The 19,570-nt window shown below is 40.0% G+C and overlaps 1 protein-coding gene across 7 annotated transcripts in view; it reads left to right on the top strand.

Moving 5' to 3' along the window:
- The window catches only part of tmem161b (transmembrane protein 161B), a 96,247-nt gene extending 78,465 nt beyond the window's left edge, over nucleotides 1–17,782 (top strand). For all 7 annotated transcript variants that reach the window (XM_043708692.1, XM_043708683.1, XM_043708700.1 and 4 more), the window contains 4 exons: nucleotides 6,755–6,868; nucleotides 7,932–8,106; nucleotides 10,641–10,737; nucleotides 15,833–17,782. In XM_043708692.1, coding sequence (XP_043564627.1) covers nucleotides 6,755–6,868; nucleotides 7,932–8,106; nucleotides 10,641–10,737; nucleotides 15,833–16,107 — 661 coding nt within the window. In that variant the 3' untranslated portion in view covers nucleotides 16,108–17,782. The remainder of the gene's footprint in view (nucleotides 1–6,754; nucleotides 6,869–7,931; nucleotides 8,107–10,640; nucleotides 10,738–15,832) is intronic.
- The last annotated feature ends 1,788 nt before the right edge of the window (nucleotides 17,783–19,570 follow it).

Here is a 19,570-nt window from a genome sequence, read left to right as displayed (position 1 = left end):
CCTGACTCCTTTTAATTGTTGGGATATTACTCATGTCTTCCACTGTGAAGGCTGATGCAACGTACTTATTAAGTTCTCCTGCTATTTCCTTATCTCCCATCACTAGGCTTCCAGCATCAGTTTGAAGTGGCCCAATGTCTACTCTTGCCTGTCGTTTGTTTCTTATGTATTGAAAGAAACTTTTACTATCATTTCTAATATTACTGGCTAGCCTACCTTCATATTTGATCCTCTCCTTCCTTATTTCTCTCTTCGTTATCCTATGTTTGTTTTTGTAGCCTTCCCCATCTTCTGATTTCCCAGTGCTCTTGGCCACTTTTTTTAGATTAGATTACATTACATTACATTACATTACAGTGTGGAAACAGGCCCTTCAGCCCAACAAGCCCACACCGACCCGCCGAAGCGCAACCCACCCATACCCCTACATTTACCATACATTTACCCCTTACCTAACACTACGGGCAATTTAGCATGGCCAATTCACCTGACCTGCACATCTTTGGACTGTGGGAGGAAACCGGAGCACCCGGAGGAAACCCACGCAGACATGGGGAGAACGTGTAAACTCCACACAGTCAGTCGCCTGAGGTGGGAATTGAACCGGGTCTCAGGCGCTGTGAGGCAGCAGTGCTAACGACTGTGCCACCGTGCCGCCCACTTTATAGGCTCTCTCTTTTTCTTTGATAGATTTCCTGACTTCCTTTGTCAGCCATGGCTGTCTAATCCGTCCCCGGATAATCTTTCTCTTTTTGAGGATGAACCTCTGTACAGTGTCCTCAATTTTACCCACAAACTCCTGGAAGTATTTTAGTGATAGCAACTACAGCACCCTAAGTTTTAATTTTATTATGGAAAAAGAAAAAAGGGTGGTCTGTAAAAATGGCTTTTGCACTGGAAGGGGAGACAGATTTCATTAAATATGTGCCACACGCTAGCAAGGTGAGGAATGGGGATGAGGAGCAGTTGAACACGTGGCTACCGGGATAGTGTAGACGGGAGGAATTCAGATACCTGGGTAAATGGACTCATTCTGGGGTAAGTGATACTACTACAAATGGGATGGTCTACACCTGAACCAAAGGGGTACCAATACCTTGGTGGGGGGGGTGTGGGGGTGCAGATGTGCTAATGCTCTTTGGGAAGGTTTAAACTAATTTACGGGGGGGTGGGAACTTCAGTTGTAGCTCCAGTGTGCAGGAGGTTGAGAGTAACAAGGTCATAAATGAGGTTTCAAGGTCGCAAGAGTCTACCGGCAGGCAGGAAGATGGCTTGAAGTGTGTCTATTTCAATGCCAGGAGCATCCAAACTTGCAGCGTGTGTTTGTATCTGGGACTTCGATGTTGTGACCATTTCAGAGACCTGGATAGAGCAGGGACAGGAATGGTTGTTGCTGGTTCCAGGGTTTAGATGTTTCACTGACAACAGGGAAAGTATTAAAAGAGGGGGATGTGTGGCATTGTTAGTCAAGGACAGTATTACAGTGACAGAAAGGACATTTGATGAGGACTCTTCTACTGAGGTAGTACGCGGTGAGGTTAGAAACAGGAAAGGAGAAGTCACCCTGTTGAGAACTTTCTTTAGGCATCTGAAAAGTTCCAGAGATGTAGAGGAAACGATTGCAAAGGTGATTCTGGATAGGAGCGAGAGTAACAGGGTAGTTGTTATGGGGCACTATAACTTGCCAAATATTGACTGGAAACGCTATAGTTTGAGTTCTTTAGATGGGTCAGTTTTTGTCCAGTGTATGCAAGTGGGTTTCCTGACACAGTATGTAGACAGGCCAACAAGAAGTGAGGACACATTGGATTTGGTACTGGGTAATGAACCCGGCCAGGTGTTAGATTTGGAGGCAGGTGAGCACTTCAGTGACAGTGACCACAATTCGGTTACATTTACTTTAGTGATGGTAGATATATACCACCGGGCAAGAGTTATAGCTGGGGGAAAAGCAATTATGATGCGATTAGGCAAAATTTAGGATGCAAAGGCTGGGGAAGGAAAGTGCAGGGGTTGGGCACAATTGAAAGGTAGAGCTTGTTCAAGGAACAGCTACTGTGTGTCCTTGACAAGTATGTACCTGTCAGACAGGGAGGAAGTGGTCGAGTGAGGGAACCATGGTTTACTAAGGACGCTGAATCTCTTGTCAAGAAGAAGATGGAGGCTTATGTAAAGATGAGATGTGAAGGCTCAGTTAGGATGCTTGAGAGTTAACTAGGAAGTACTGAAAAGAGAGAGCTAAGAGCCAGGAGGGGACATGAGAAGTCTTTGGCAGGTAGGATTAAGGAAAACCCTAAAGCTTTCTATAGGTGTGTCAGGAATAAAAGAATGATGAGAGAAAGATTAGGGCCAGTCAGGGACAATAGTGGGAAGTTGTGCGTGGAGTCTGAGGAGGTAGGAGAGGTACTAAATTAGTATATTTTGTCAGTATTCACACAGGAAAAAGACAGTGTTGTCGAGGAGAATGCTGAGATGCAGGCTATTAATCTTAACGGGTGGTGTGGGTGAGCAAAGAGATATTGGTGTCTGTGTGCGTAGATCTCTGACAGTTGGCACCCAGGTTGATAGGATTGTTGAGAAGGCGTACGGTGTGTTAGCTTTTATTGGTAGAGGGATTGAGGGTTTTGGAGCCATGAGGTCATGTTGCAGCTGTACAAACCTGCGGTTTGGCCGCACTCTGAGTACTGCTTGGGTTCTGGTAGCCACATTATAGGAAGAATGTGGAAACTTTGGAAAGGGTGCACAGGAGTTTTAGCAGGATGTTGTTTGGTATGGAGGGAAGGTCCTACGAGAAAAGGCTGAGGGACTTGAGACTGTTTTTGTTAGAGAGAAGGATGAGAGGTGACTTAATAGAGACATAAAAGATGATCGGAGGATTAGATAGGGTGGACAGTGAGAACCTTTTTCCTCGGATGGTGATGGCTTGCATAAGGGACCGTAGCTTTAAATTGAGGGGTGATAGATATAGGACAGATGTCGGAGGTAAGTTCTTTGCTCAGAAAGTAGTAAGGGCGTGGAATGTCCTGCCTGCAACAGTAGTAGACTCGCCAGCTTTAAGGGTATTTAACTGGTCATTGGATAAGCATATAGATGATCATGGAGTAGTGTGAAATATATGGGCTTCAGATTGGTTTCCCAGTTCGGCACAATATAGAGTGCTGAGGGGCCTCTACTGTGCTATAATATTCTACGTTCTATCTTCTATTAAAATAAGGCAGGATTTGTAGAGGGAGGCCTTCAAAAGGAATTAGGAAGAGCACAACAAGCTCAGAGTGTGCTGGATGTCCAGTGAATGAAAAGGAAAAGAGAAGTGTATAGATTAGATTAGATTAGATTACATTACATTACAGTGTGGAAACAGGCCCTTCGGCCCAACAAGTCCACACCGACCCGCCGAAGCGCAACCCACCCATACCCCTACATTTACCCCTTACCTAACACTACGGGCAATTTAGCATGGCCAATTCACCTGACCGGCACATCTTTGGACTGTGGGAGGAAACCGGAGCACCCGGAGGAAACCCACGCAGACACGGGGAGAATGTGCAAACCCCACACAGTCAGTCGCCTGAGGCAGGAATTGAACCCGGGTCTCTGGCGCTGTGAGGCAGCAGTGCTAACCACTGTGCCATCGTGCTGTCCAGATAACAGATACAAAGCAAGCAAATCAGCAGAGGCCCATGTGGAGTGTAGAATGTGTGTGTGGTCTTTATGAAAACAATTAGGAGAGCAAAAACGGGGAATGAAAAAGCACTGGTGTGTAAGATTAGGGTGAATCCCAAGACATTCCGTGAGGAAGAGAATACTTTGGGAAAGAGTAGGGTTCATTAGGGACCGAGGGGGAAATCTGTGTGTGGACTCTCAAGACATTACTGGAGTGTACAATCACGTTTGTCTTCAATTGGGAAAAGGACGATATAGATCCAAATTCAGAAAGATGGGTGATGTGGTGCTTGAGATATTGATGGGTGAGAAGATATTAGAAGTTCTGGTGGTCTTACAAATGGATGAATCCCCAGATGTGGGTGATTTGTACCCCAGAGTGCTTTGCAAAATGAGGAATGAAATCACCAGGGCTCTGACCCAATTTTTAATGCCTGTCTGGCCAGAGGACTAGAGAACAGATAATATGGTTCCACTTTTCAAGAAGGGTGGTAGAGATAGCCCATGGTTTTACAGATCAGTGAATTTCTCATCAGTGGTAGAGAAACTATTGAAGAAAATTTTGAAGGAGAGAAGTAATCTCCATTTAGAGAGGTAAGATTTGATCAGATGTAGTTAGCATAACTTTGTCAGGGAAGGTCATGCCCAACAAATTTTGTCAAATTTTTCAAGGAGGTGACCAGATTTGTAGATGAGAGTTGTGAAGTTTGATGTAGCTTATATGGATTTCAGCAAGGTCTTTAACATAGTCCGACATGGAAGACTGCTAAGTAAATGAACGCACTTAGGTTCCAGGTTAACTTGCCAAGTTGGATCCAAAATTGGCTTAGTGGTAGGAGACAGAAGGTGGTGGTAAAAGGCTGTTTATGACTGGAGGCTGGTGTCCAGTGTTATACCACAGGGATTTCTATATATAGAAATAATGTAGATGAGAATGTGGATGGCATAATAACTAAGTTTGTGGATGACACAAATTGGCTGGGTGGTTAATAGTGTGGAAGAGGTTTTTAGGTTACAGGAGGATATAAATGAAATGGTCACATGGGCGGATCAGTGGAGGATGAATCTTTACCCTGGTAAGTGTAAGGCAATGCACTTTGGAACAAGTAACGAGACAAGGGAGTACTTACTGAATGACATTAGTAAGCTTTGAGGAACCAACGGATCTTGGAGTGCTTGTGTACAAATTGACAAGTTAGCTGTCTTCCTGTTTGTCCTATGTAGTGGAACACCTATACAAGGTATTCGCCAAAAACGGATATCCTAGCAATTTCATCAACAGATGCCTAAGGGAAAGACAACGGAACGAGGACATCCCGCAACCCAAAGGACTAGCCACACTACCATACATCAAGAACATCTCTGAACTGACAGCCAGACTACTGCGACCACTAGGACTCATAACAGCACACAAACCAACAGCCACACTCAGACAACAACTCACCAGAACGAAGGAGCCGATACCCAGCATGAGCAAAACTAATGTAGTGTACAAAATCCCATGCAAGGACTGCACAAAACACTACATAGGACAAACAGGAAGACAGCTAATGATCCGCATCCACGAACATCAACTAGCCACGAAACGACACGACCAGCTATCCCTAGTAGCCACACACGCAGACGACAAGCAACATGAATTAGACTGGGACAACACTACTATTATAGGGCAAGCCAAACAAAGAACAGCCAGGGAATTCCTAGAAGCATGGCACTCGTCCACAAACTCCATCAACAAACACATCGACCTGGACCCAATATACCGGCCACTACAGCGGACAGCTGAAACTGACAACCGGAAGCGGCAGGGACAGGCCACTATAAATGCCGGAGGAAACACCACAGAAGCGCTTCACAGGAGGCTCCCAAGCACTGAGGATGTCACCTATACAGGGGACGAAACGTTTGCAACAAAAACTTCCAGCTCGGCGAACAGAACCACAGCATAGATTGTAAGAGCAGTCTAAGCATACATTGTTAGAGCTGTACAGAATTTTGGTTATGCAACAGCTGGAGTACCATGTGCAGATCTGGTCACCATACTATAGGAAGGCTGTGATTTCTGTGGAAGGGCTGCAGAGGAGATTCACCACAATGTTGACTATGTTGGAGTACTTCAGCTATGAAGAGACGCTCAATAAGTTCAGATTGTTTATTTGAGGCTTAGAAGATTGGGTAGGGTGCTGCTTCAGATTACGGGGGATAAGGACAAGGTGGATAGAAAGCAGCTGAATGTCAGTGACAAGGATGCATGTTTTTAAAGGTGGAAGACAGGAGGTTTAGAGGAGATTTAAAGAAAAGTTTTTTTTTAACCAAGAGGGTAGTGGGGTTCTAGACTGCACTGCCTGGGAGGGTAGTTAAGACAGGTAATCTCACAACCTTTAAAAAGTACTTGGATAAGCACTTGAAATGTCATAACATTCAAGGCTATGTTCCTAGTGCTAGAAAGTGGGACAGTTTGTAGATTTTGTAGTTTTGGTGATACAGACTCGATGGGCTGATGAGGTTCTTCTGTAATGTATGATTCTATGGATATCTGCCAAATCGCTTGATTCTTATCACCTAGGAAATATGAATCTGGAGAAATCTTTCCGATGTTGGAGTCAAACCTATTACAAAGGGAGTCGGTTGTGGTCGTTGGAAGTTGTTAACCTCTGCCTTGAGGGCATTTCTGCAGGAACCTGTGTCTACCATCTATGTGATGTGCCACAACAATTCACCAAGGCTCCTAGGGCAGCACCTTATAATTCTGTAACCATGATTATCTAAAAGGAGAACAATTGCAATGGGACACTGCCATCTGCAATTTCTCCTCCAAACAACTTTTCATCCTGACTTGGAAATATATCATTTTTCTTTCAGTATCATTGGGTCAAGATCCTGGAACTCCCACTTTGACAACTTTGAGAACATATGTGCACCAAATAGACTGCAGTAGTTCAAAACGGTGGCTCACCATTTTCTAAAAGGCAACTAGGGATCGGCAATAAATGCTGACACCACCAACAAAGTTTACATTCCATGACTTAATTTAGACATAAAGTAACATTCCTACTTAACCATATACCTTTTTGGGTTTTCTGACTTATAGGACTTTGTTCCATATAAACTTCCTGTCGCCACTAATTATAGTACTCCTCTGGGTGAAGCCTATTACAAAAGACTATATCATGAATCCACCACTCGGTAAAGAAAGTATTCCTTTGTAAGTATGTTGATTTGATGAAAATTGTACTTGCACAATAAACTGCATTCTGTTTACTTTATAATGTGAGCTGGGGTTTGCCAAACTTTGACTTATTGGGATGGATAGGACAGCTTTCATTACTAGTTCATGTGCTTTGAGATTTTCTATTCAATCGAGAAATCAAAAGAATTTACCATGTAACATTTACATCAGTATGATTTCAATCTTCTGTAATTATGACATTTTCGAATTTTAAGATGTATGAGCATTTATGCTAAGCTAGGTCAGGCTGGTTAACAATGTGCTGATTATACTGAGAACTTCAGTAATTATTTACATGTTACAAACACAAGACTTATTTAATTTCCTCTCACTTAAACGGGGAAACAGTGAATCCAACCTCCATGAATTATTGTAATTTAGTGGTTACAGTGCTGATAAACATTTCCTCATTTCCCAAAATTTGTCGTTTCAATTTTCATTAACCAGCATTATATTTTAAGTGTAGCTAAAAGGTTTGTATAGATGCAAATTTAGCTTCATGTGTTTGGAGGTTGCAAGCAAATAATTTATTGAATATATATGGAATATAGGTAAAACTTTAAAGTGGATTACAGTTTGCAATTAAGTAGAGGAAGATGTGGAGGGAACTTGGGGGAGATTGCAGATATTAAATTAATTCTTCATGTCAATCTTTGTAAATTAAAACACTTTTTAAAAATTTTAACAGATGATTACTAAACATATATTTAATACAAACTAAAAGTCTGCAGTTTTAAATGAGTAGAACTATATCAAGCCTAGGATGTCATTTTGATCCTGCTATTTTTAGAAATAGACTTCAGTCAAAACAATTAAATAAATCAATTGACACAAGTTAACAACTTCAATTCTTGAAGAATTATTTCTAACAGCAATCAGTATAGACATGAGTTTAAATATTGCTTATGTAGGTTTCAGAGAACTGTAGGAAAGCCCAATTCTAAAATTAACTAGAGTATTTGATCTATTCTGAAAGGTTTCACTCTTGGATTTCCTTGAATCCTTTGTTTTTGAAGCAATGTTATTAAATTACTTCCAGAATGTCAGAGACTGCATATGATTCGTTAAGACTGTGGGTTATTGTCCTACTTTGTGTTCTCCGACTGGCCTTAATTCGGCAACATTTACAAGCATACCTCAACTTGGCGCAGAAGGGTGTAGAACAGATGAAGAAAGAGGCAGGGCGAATCAGCACTAAGGATCTACAAAAAATGGTAAGGGAATGAGGCCAAAAATGTGGAATGTGCAAATACTCAATATTAAAGTGATTCAAAATCTGCAGAAAAGAATAGTATGGGGGTAAAAGAGAAAAACAAGACTCTGTTAGTATTTCCAAATAGTGAAGCCTGGGCATAACGTTTGAAAAAGAATTGTAGAAAATGTGGTAGTGTTAAATTTGCAGGAGGGCAAGAAGTGGCTAATTCAGTTGTATAATTGGTTTAAATGTATAGGGAGCAAGTTGAGGTAATGAGCCAATCCAGTGACTACTTATTCAGTTAATGCAGATATTTCTCTTTCCATGAGCAATATTTCTTGTGTATGGCCCATGGGGAATATAGATGGAAATTCAATTAGAATTTCACTACAACAAGCCTGTGTTTAAAGTTGCTCTGTTTAATGTTGTTTTAACATTGGTAGGTCAATGGGCCTGTAATTTTGTTGAGTGTCACAAGATTTATGTTAACATTGTCCATGTGATCTTGGTTAGTGACCTGCTTCTCTGAGTTGCAAACCATCACTCACTCCCAACCTCCGATCTATGGCCTCAACCCTCCTCCCTGATTCACACTGTTGCTGCTTCCCTCTCCTGTACTTGCATTTCATTTAAGATCCAGCTTCAATCTAAAGTTGGAGTTCCAATGTTGTGAAAGTAAAAATCGTAATAGTTTAGAAGTACTAGGATTTTTGCAATCTTACTGTTGTCTCGCTGTTTTTCTCCCAAGCCCTTACTCTCATTGTGGAGAAAGAAACAGTAAGCAGGATCATTTTAAAAACTCCTTGAATGTGAATTGAACCATCGAAGCTCACAATTCCACAATATCAGAGTTCCACCTTTGGATCAAATTGGATCTTAAATGGGAACTTCAGTACAGGAAAGGGAAGAGCAAGTGGATGCGTCAAGACAGATGAGGCTGCAACTCTAGTTCGGGGAATGGAGGACAGGCCATAGCTTGGTGGTTAGGGAGTGTGCAGAGATCATAACACTAGAAGGAAACCAAAAACAACATAGTTGATCCTTAAATTGCCTATGAAGGCATACAGTTGTATTAACCACTTAAAAAGTTCTTTTAAAAAAATGAAATAAACTCCAATGAACCACTTAGCATTGACTAAGGCAGCAAAAGCTACAACAGCTAAAATGCTAACCTTTACTAAGATCTGGGGGACAGGTGCCAAAATTAGCAGAGCTGTGACTCCGACTAATCAAGGATCAGGCTGACATAGTCATACTCACAGAATCATACCTTGTACATGCCCCAGACAACACCATCACCATCCCTACATATGTCCTGTCCCATTGGCAGAACAGACCCAACTGAGGTGGCAGTATAGTTGTATATAGTCAGGAGGGTATTGCTTTGAGACTCTTCAACATTGACTCCAAAGCCCGCTATCAGGTCAAATATGGGCAAGGAAACTTCCTTTTGACTACAACTATGTTCTCCGCCATAATTTTCAACCTCATGACATCTGAAGGAGGCCAGTATAGATCATTCACTCAGCATGTCTAGCTGAAAGGTGCCCTGCAAATCCCTCACACTATCATGACCTTCAGCTCAGATGATCAACCTGGTTCAATGAAGAGTACAGGATTATGTGCCAGGGGCAGCACAAGGATACCTAAAAATGAGACGTCAACTTGGTGAAGTGACAAAACAGGACGACTTACATGCCAAAAACCGATTCTACAGATCAAAGTTCTACGGTCTTGCCATATCCCGTCGTCAGTATTGGTGGACAATTAAACAACTCACTGGCGGAGGAGACTCCGTAAATATCCCCATTCCCAATGATGGAGAGCTCAAAATATCAATGGAAAAGATAAAGCTGAAACATTTGATGCACCCTTCTGCTGGACGTGCTGAGTGGATGATCCATATTGGCCTCCTCCAGATGTCCTCAGCATTATAGATTCAGATCTTCAGCCAAATTGATTCACCCTACCCAATATTAGGAAATGGCTGAGACACTGGATACTGCAAAGGCCATGGGTCCTGCCAACCTTCTAGCAATAGTATTGAAGATGTATGCTCCAAAACATTGCTGCACTCCTAGCCAATCTGTTCTCGTATAGCTATAACATTGGTATTTACCTGATAATGTGGATAATTGCCTAGGTGTGTCTCACATTCAAAAACCAAAACCTATTCAACCTGGCCAATTGCCTCTCATCAATCTGCTCTCAATCATCAATAAAGTGATGGACAGGATCATCAACAGTGCTAACAAATAACACTTGCTTCGTATTAACCTGCTCACTGTGTCCCCAGTTTGGGTTTCACCAGAAGTAATAAAAGCAATTATTTCATTTCTGTCAACTTGATAGAGCCTTCAATATGTCTTGTTTTATCATCTCACCTGAAAGGAAATTTGATGAAAATTAGTATAGACCAACATGACTTAACATTTTAGCAAACAAATCCTGGTTGCTTGGTTTTGCTTTCACCATTTGCTAGAGCTTGAAGAGCTGTTTTAGGAAGCAGCATATTGAAGTTAATTAAATAACTTTTGTTTTCTCTGCTTGAAGGTTGCCCGGGTTTTCTACTATCTTTGCGTGATTGCACTTCAGTATGTAGCACCTATGATTATGCTTCTTCATACAACGCTGCTTTTAAAAACCCTGGGTGAGTGCAAATTATGAGTTCATTTTCTGCTCAACTTTATTTTCTCTGTATAAGTGGTATTATAGTCAGTGAAGGTGATGGCATAAATTTTCAAAAAAATATTGATAGACTAGGTGAATTGGCAAAGCTTTGACAGATGGAGTTCAATGTAAGCAAGTGTAAGATTATCCATTTTGGACCAGAAAAGGATAGATCAGGGTATTTGCTAGATGGAACGAAGTTAAATAGAGTGGATGTCCAATGTGACTTGGAAATTCAGATGCATAGATCTTTAAAATGCAGAAAATAATCAATAAGGCTTATGGAATGCAGGTTTTTATATCTAGAGGACAGGAGTAAAAGAATGCAGAAGTTATGCTGCTGCTACACAAGACCCTAGTAAGAGTCCACTTAGAATACTGAGAGTAGATCTGAGCAGCACACCCTAGAAAGGATATATTGGCTTTGGAAGGAGTACAATGTAGGTTTACAAGAACAATACCTGGATTTCAGGGGTTAAATTTTGAGGAGATATCATACACATTAAGCCTGTTTCCTCTAGAATTTAGAAGATTAAAGGATGATCTGTTGCAAATCATCAAGTTATTAACTAGAAAAGACTAGGTAAGACGCTGAGAAATAAGAAGGGTGCAGTTACATTGTTGGAGCTGTATTATAGATCACCCAACATTGAGCGTAAGGTAGAAGAACAAATACATAAGCAGATTATGGAAAGATGTAGAGGCAACAGGGTAGTAGTGATGGGAGATTTTAATTTTCCCCATATTGACTGGGATACACTTAGTGTCAGAGGTCTGGATGGGGCAGAATTTCTAAGAAGCGTCCAGGAGAGCTTTCTGGAGCAGAATGTCAATAGCCTGTTGAGGGAAGAGGCCATATTGGACCTGGTGTTGGGGAATGAGGAGGCCAGGTTGTAGAAGTTGAGGTGGGAGATTTCGTTGGGAAGAGTGGCCACAATTCTGTAAGTTTTATAATACTCGTAGACAAAAATGAGTGTGGTCCTAAGGGAAGAGTACTAAACTGGGCCAAGGCCAATTATTTCACAATTAGGCAAGAGCTGAGAAATGTGGATGGAACATAGCTATTTGAAGGGAAGTCCACTTTTGATATGTGGGAAGCTTTCAAAGATAGTGCAGGATAGGCATGTCCCGCTGCAAGCAAAGGATAGGAAAGGCAAGATTCGTGAACTGTGGATGACAGTCGCAATCGTATGACTAGCCGTGAGGAAAAGGGAAGTGTACATAGGTCCAGGTAGCTAAGAACAGAATGGACCTTGAAGGAATATCGGAAGAGTAGAACCAGTTTTAAACGAGGAGTCAAGCAGGATAAAAGGGGTCATGAAATAGCTTTAGTGAGCAGAATTAAGGAGAATCAAAGCCTTTTGTTCTTCTATAAGGAGCAAGTGGGTAACTAGAGAAAGTATTGGTCCACTGAAGGGTAATGAAGGAAGGCTGTGTGTTGAACCTGGAGAGAATGTGTGAGATTCTGAATGATTACTTTGCATCAGTGTCACTGAGGAGAGGGACATGATGAATGTTGAAATTAGAGATAAAGTTTGATAACTCTGGATCAAGTTGATATAAGTAGGGAAGATGTGTTGAGTAGACTAGAGGTTATTAAGGTGGACAAATCCCCAGGACCGGATAGGATCTATCCCAGGTTGCTGAGGGAGGCAAGAAAGGAAATAGCTGGGGCCCTGACATATCTTTGTAGCTTCCTTAAACACAGGTGAGGTGCCGGAGGACTGGAGGGTTGCTCGTGTTGTCTCCCTATACAAGAAAAGTAGTAGGGATATTCCAGGTAACTACAGACCAGTGAGTCTGACGTCAGGCTGGATAAAGTACTAAGGGATATAATCTATTTATATTTAGAAAGGAATGGGCTTATCAGTGATAGGCAACATGGTTTTGTGGGGGTGGGGAGAAATCGTGCCTTACCAACTTAATAGAGTTCTTTGAGGAAGTGACCAAGTTGGGAGATGAAGGAAGGGCTGTAGATGTCATATATATAAGCTTTAGTAAGGTGTTTGATAAGATTCCCCATGGTTAACTAATAAAGTGAAGTCACGTGTGCAGGGAATTCTAGCTAGGTGGATAAAGAACTGGTTGAGCAACAGGATGCAGAGAGTGGTAGTTGAAGGGAGTTTCTCGAAATGGAGAAAGGTGACCAGTGGTGTTCCACAGGGATCAGTGCTGGGGCCAATGTTGTTTGTGATATGCATAAATGACCTGGAAGAGGACACTGTTGTATGATCAGCAAGTTTGCAGATGATACGAAGATTGGTGGAGTAGCAGAAAGCATAAGGGACTGTCAAAGAATACAGGAGAATATAGATAGACTGGAGAGTTGGGCGGAGAAGTGGCAAATGGAGTTTAATCCAGGCAAATATGAGGTGATGCATTTTGGGAAGTTTAATTCAGAGCGAATTATATCGTAAATGGAAGTGCCTTGGGAAAAGTTGGTGAGTTCAGGTTCATTATACCCTGAAGGTGGCTGCACAGGTGGATAGAGTGGTCAAGAAGACATGTGGTATGCTTGCTTTCATCGGACGGGGTATTGAGTATAAGAGCTGGCAAGTCATGTTAAAATTGTACACGACATTGGTTCAGCTGCATTTGGAATACTGTGTACAGTTCTGGTCCCCATATTACCAAAAGGATGTGGACGCTTTGGAGAGGGTGTAGAGAAGGTTTACAAAGATGTTGCCTGGTACGGAAGGTGCTAGCTATGAAGAGAGGTTGAGTAGTTAGGTTTGTTTTCATTCGGAAAAAAGAGATTGAGGGGGGACCTGAATGAGGTCTACAAAATCATGAAGGGTATAGACAGAGTAGATAGAGATAAGCATTTTCCCAGGGTGAAGGATTCAATAACAAGAGGTCACGCTTTCAAGGTGAGAGGTGAAAAGTTTAAGGGGGATACACACGGCAAGTACTTTATACAGAAGGTGGTAGGTGCCTGGAACGTGTTGCCAGCAGAGGTAGTAGAGGCAGACACAGTAGATTCATTTAAGATGCATCTGGACAGATGCATGAGTAGGTGGGGAGCAGAGGGATACAGGTGCTTAGGAATTGGGCGACATTTGGATCAGCTCAGGCTTGGAGGGCCAAAGGGCCTGTTCCTGGGCTGTAAATTTTCTTTGTTCTTTAAATAGCAGTTGATGCTATCAATTAGTGCGGGATAGATACATTTTTGTTAAGCAAAAGTATTATGGGAGATGGGCCAAAGGCAGATATATGAAGTTAGATAACAGAGCAGGCATGATCTGACTGAATGGAGAATCAGGCTTGAGGGGTTGAATTGGCCCCCTTCTGTTCCTAAGTTCCTATAATATACTGCTTTTGCACTTCATGTGAATTTTGTTCCCCTGATGCTTCATTTGGTGAAGACATGATCTAGTTTGGTGTTTAGCCAAACGAAACTGTACTCATCCATGTTTCATTCCTGATTTTAGCCAGTGCAGTGATTATGGGAATAAACAACTCAAATGTTAATACTTAGATTCACAGTCTCCTGTACCATGTTGGTAATTGTGCCTACGTGAAGGTCAAACTTTTTGTTTTGATCTTGTTCTTGATGCTTCTACAGCATATAGACTGCTGGTTTACACATGCTGTTGGATGGCTGCTAGCATCCATGCCATGGCATAATTAAGTTGGTAGTTTTTCAAGTTGAAGGAAAACTGGGAAACGGTGGGAGGTATTTTTTTCTTAAAAAGGATAAGCTAAATATGCCTGAAAGTTTCTGCCATAAGGTATTCTGCTGTTTTGTTTGAGGAAGGCTAAATGAATCTCTAAAAGTTTTAGGCAGTCGCTATTATTTTTTAATAAACAATATGTTTAAACACATTGAAAAGATTTGCTATCTTTCTAATAATGCTTAGAAAGGGCAAGACTTTGAGACTATTTGCTCCATTGCTAACAAGAATGAGAGTGCCCTCTGTTGGTTGATTACATTTCGAATTTCTTGTGGTAGTACTCGTGCTGTTCTTACTACTGTATTTGATTTCTAGTTTTTGCTGCCTTTCTGAGTAATGTTTGATTCGGTGGGATGCAGATAGCACTCTTTAGCTGCTGAGAATCATCTTAAAATGAGCTATAATGAAAATTGTGTTAGTCTGAATGAATTTAGCAGCTGGTGGAATTGTATTTAATGTTGAAACATTCCATCTCCTTTGGACTATATTATGTATAACTTTTATATTTTTAAAGTTATCTTGCAATTTAAAGAAAGAAGTTTGGCAAAAAACTTTTGTTTTTCTAAGTAAAGGCAAATGTGCACAGAGAGAATGTAGTAGCAATGGTACATAGCGAAAGGAAATAGCAGCAATAACATGGGAATGGAGCTTGTGGCAACAGTAAATGTGTGAGAAGGCAGTGGAAACGCAGCATAGTGTGAAGGAGATGGTGGGAATATCATCATTAGTAGAGATAGAGAAGGGCAGCAGTGCACAAAAAGGCGGGAACATCAATACTTAGGGAGGGAACAATGGTAAGAGTGCATGTAGAGAAGGCCATGTTTTCCTTTTCAAATAAAAATGGGACACAGTTTACTCATGCAGGGTAGAATATTTTGGACTGAGATGAAGAAAAATGTCTTCACTCAAAGGATATAAACATGTGGAATTCTATACCATAGAACATTGTGGAGGCCAAGTCACTGATACATTCAAGGAAGCAAGAAATAGATCTTTAGCTTTTAAAGACATCAAGAGGTATAAGAGGAAATTGGGAATATGGGGTTGAGATAGAGGACGGGCCATGATCATATTGATCATACTGGCTCAAAAGCCAGGTGATTTACTCCTGCTCCTAGTTCCTACATTTCTATAAACCTATCAGTCACTCGCATCCATCTGTCAGAATTGCCAGTTTTAATCAATGATGGGTTCGCTCAAAATGTTTCCTTCTTGAAGGATGGGGATGTTGGAGAAGTAAAGACCTTGTTGTATTTGGGTTTGCAGGGTGCACATGTTTGTTATGCCTTCCTTTCCTTTTATTTTTGAAATGTCCTGTCTCATGGGTTTGGGCAAAGGTTTGAAAGCTCAGCAGAAAACATGGTAAACAAACTGATGTTTCATTTATATTTCTTGAAACAGGTAACCATTCCTGGGGTGTCGTCTCAGAGACTTGCGTGTCTCCTACGGAGATTGCTGAAGCAACCAGTACTGACCATTCAACTACTATTAACGCTAATGAAAATAAGAAGCTAACAGTTACACAAATAACAGTAGCTTTGGGTGGTCTGCAAAACGTTTTCACTCCATTACTGTTCCGAGGTCTGCTCTCCTTTCTAACTTGGTGGATTGCAGCTTGCCTGTTTTCCACAAGTCTTTTCGGTCTTTTCTATCATCATTACCTAACAGTTGCATAAATGACGGGCATAATAAAGCTGGACTTCAAAATACTCCTCTAGATTTGAACCTAAAGTCAAAGTCACTTCTTTGGGGTTAGAACAAAAAGAAAACTTCAAACCATTTTGGAAACAACAGATCGCTGATGCACAGAGCACAGATAAACCTGCTCACTTCAAATGCTTCCTCTGGGTCTCAGGGTGAATAAATGTCTTAACAGTTTGAAAACTAAAAACAGAAGTGATGTTGTGTTTCTAATCATAGATAGGTCATTTATCACTTTGATGGGACTTTGGGATTACTGGAGGTTATCAACATAAAATGACTTACCCTATTTGATTGGTAAACCTGTAGGACAGAAACAATGGTATAGCTATGAATAAGGTTAAACTTTGATCATCTTAAATTCCCATCTTTACTAATATATTTGAATTTGCTGTGAAACTACAAAATGAGTTTCTAAATTTCAAGTATAGTCAAAATTTAGCGAAGGAGTAGAAAAGCAACATAATGCATCTATTGCAATTAACTTTGCAAAACACTAGTCTGGCTAATGTAAGGTTTAATTTGCATATCACCATTTTGTTGCCTTTCAGTATTTTTCAATATGCATATAACCGGACCCTGTTTATCAATTTCAGAAATGTAGTTATGTAAACATAAATGGGAAGGTAATCTCTTCCCTTTTTTAAGTTATAGAAGCATTGAGATCTACATCATTGCAGAAGGCTCTTTGGCCCATTTAGTCTACACCAGTCAAAAACAGCCACTTAACTATTCTAACCACATTTTCTAACTCTTTGCCCATAGCCTTGTATGCCTTGATATTGCAAATGTGCATCTAAATACTTCTTAAATGTTATGAGGGTTTCTGCTGTACTGCCTTCACAGGCGGTGAGTTCCAGATTGCCACCACCCTCTGGGCCTAAAATCTTATTCTCTCATCCCTATAAATCTTCTGCTTTTGAAATATATCCATGGTCATTGATCCCTCCACAAAAGAAAAGATTTTCTTCACCTCCCAAGTGTATATGGGCCTTGTTGTATCTGTGCTAATCCCATAGGATCTTTGAATATAGCTTGATGGGTTGACTTTTAAATGGTTGCAAATTTTGAACTAATGATGGTAAGCAAATCTAGTTGAGTAATAAAAAAAATTGTCAGATTCCTAAAACTGAGCCATAAGTTAAAATCAGTCATGTTTATCCTTCTGTTGGGCAATCCAGAATTGTTCAGTGTGAAGGTGGCATTCCACTTTGCAGTTGGAATCTAAGTATAACTACTGTATATTACAGTAAAAGTTAAATATTTCAGACTTTTAAGGGAACAAATTTATTTGAATTTGTGGTTATAGCTGTAAGAAAGCTTGATTTATTGCTTGCTGTACGGTGATGTTTTTTCAGAGCTTATTGCTTTGGTATTGTCTGAACAAGCCTTGCAGTACCACAGAACTGACACTCTGGCTGTATGAATACAGGAAGCATGTGTTTATAAAGCACATCAACTATGCATTAAATGGAAAGATGCTCCCCAATTCTTACTTAACACTGTCATATCTAGTGAATGAGTCATTCTTTGCTGAATATTGAATTTTTTTGCTTGTTTGATTTTGCAGCAGCTGAACTTCTTCACAATATAATCTGCTGCCAAATTCTGATTTTTATTTTAGACAAAGTTGCATGATAAATGAAATCTTTATTTTTTTTTTCAATGCACTTCAATACCAATCAAAATGTGTTGCAATTATATAATAGTTTTCATATACCAAAACACCACAAATGATTGAGTAATATTAAGCAAGTAGTTATTGTGCGTTTCACATGATTAAGACTAGTGTAATTAAACCATTCTGCATTAGTTACTTGATAGTGAACTAATGTTTCCATTCCAATTTCAACATTTTAAGAATGTTGAACAGTACAAAGATATGACAGTTAACTTTGAATTTCTTTAAAATGACATTCAAAGATGTTTTAACAATCAATAGTCTATAAAAGCTGATGATTTCATTACCCCCTATTGTGCTGAAATTCAATGGTGATACAAACAAATTGCATTTTCTTGTGTACGCTCTAACGATTAATATGGCAGTTAGCTTTTCCCTTTATTTTGTTATCATACACTTGCCTTGTATATTTGTTGCTGTCTAAATTCGCATTTATTTTCTCATTAACTATTGTATTGCTGGACGTTGTTAAATAATCCTCAAGGTGTAGATTTTAATCCAGTTACCGAAGACATGTAAATAAGGAATTGATTTTAAGCTTCTGATAATCTTATTGGATTTTGTCATTTTAAAGTACAGATTGTTATAGCATCTTTGAATGATTCTGATTAAGACATCATAATCTGGTCAGAAAGTACAAAATTAGTTTTATCCATATTTTTTCAAAGTAAGTCTCTTGATACATCACTGGTCACAATACCAATCCATTTTAAGCAATGCTTCCTTTAACCAGCAAGTTCAACTTTACATTTAATTTTTATATGTAAAACATTTATAGTGAATGCAAAAACAAAACTTGAAATCATCAGGAAGGTAATGTTGGACTTTTGTTTGTAGAATGAAGTGCCAAAAAAGCAGAGCATATGCTCATCTGACCATTTATAATGAATCCTGAATGCTTGTTACACTTAATATTAGGTTGTAATAGTTGTTGCAGGAATGTGATTCTTTCATTTCGCTAGTGGATTAGGCTGAAACCAAAAATATGAAGTTGAATCCCCATTCTGATCAAGATAAACTTTGGACTTTCCTGCTTTCTTACCTTTAGTGAAAATAGCAGTCATGTCACTTTACCTGCATTGAGCAGAGAGATGAGAAAAAAACTGCTCATTTTCTTCCTACACAAAAAATTGGCCCTTTCATCTTTTTTTAAAATTCTACTAACATCTTACTCAGTGAATGCGACTGTTTTATTGACCTCATAAGTTTGAAGGAAGTATGGCCATGCTAATGGAACAGTTGTCATTCTTGAAATTAAAATTGATTGATTTAACTATTTGTTATTGCAAATTGATCTCTATAATCAAAATTGTATAGTTATTTATCAATTTCTGTTTCAAGCTATAATACAAAAAGACATAAGTAATAGCAAAATTTTGTATGCATTACTGGCAACGTAATAAATAATCATTAACTGCTCTTTCTTTCAAAAGCTATGGGCTAATGTAGTTTGCATTTGGTCAGGTAATCCACTTTTCAAATGTTTGCTGACCACTGTCACAGTACTGTAGGAGAGCTACAGGAATTAAGGCACACCTACCCTCAGCTTAAGGTTTCTAATTTAGTCATTAAGAAAGCACCTCACATAGTATGGCTATCACAAAAGTGAAATCCCATCTTTTTAGTTGTACACCTGCGATGGAATTCATAAGTGAAGGTGAGCTGTAATTAAACAAGGACTGTAAATTCAGTGACGCACATTGAGGACTTTAAATCTCTCTGTGTACACTGAATTTCAGTATCAAATTTTGACTTAT

This window comes from Chiloscyllium plagiosum, chromosome 2, assembly GCF_004010195.1.
Source record: "Chiloscyllium plagiosum isolate BGI_BamShark_2017 chromosome 2, ASM401019v2, whole genome shotgun sequence".
Lineage (NCBI taxonomy): Eukaryota > Metazoa > Chordata > Chondrichthyes > Orectolobiformes > Hemiscylliidae > Chiloscyllium > Chiloscyllium plagiosum.
This window is presented reverse-complemented; position numbering and strand designations above follow the sequence as displayed.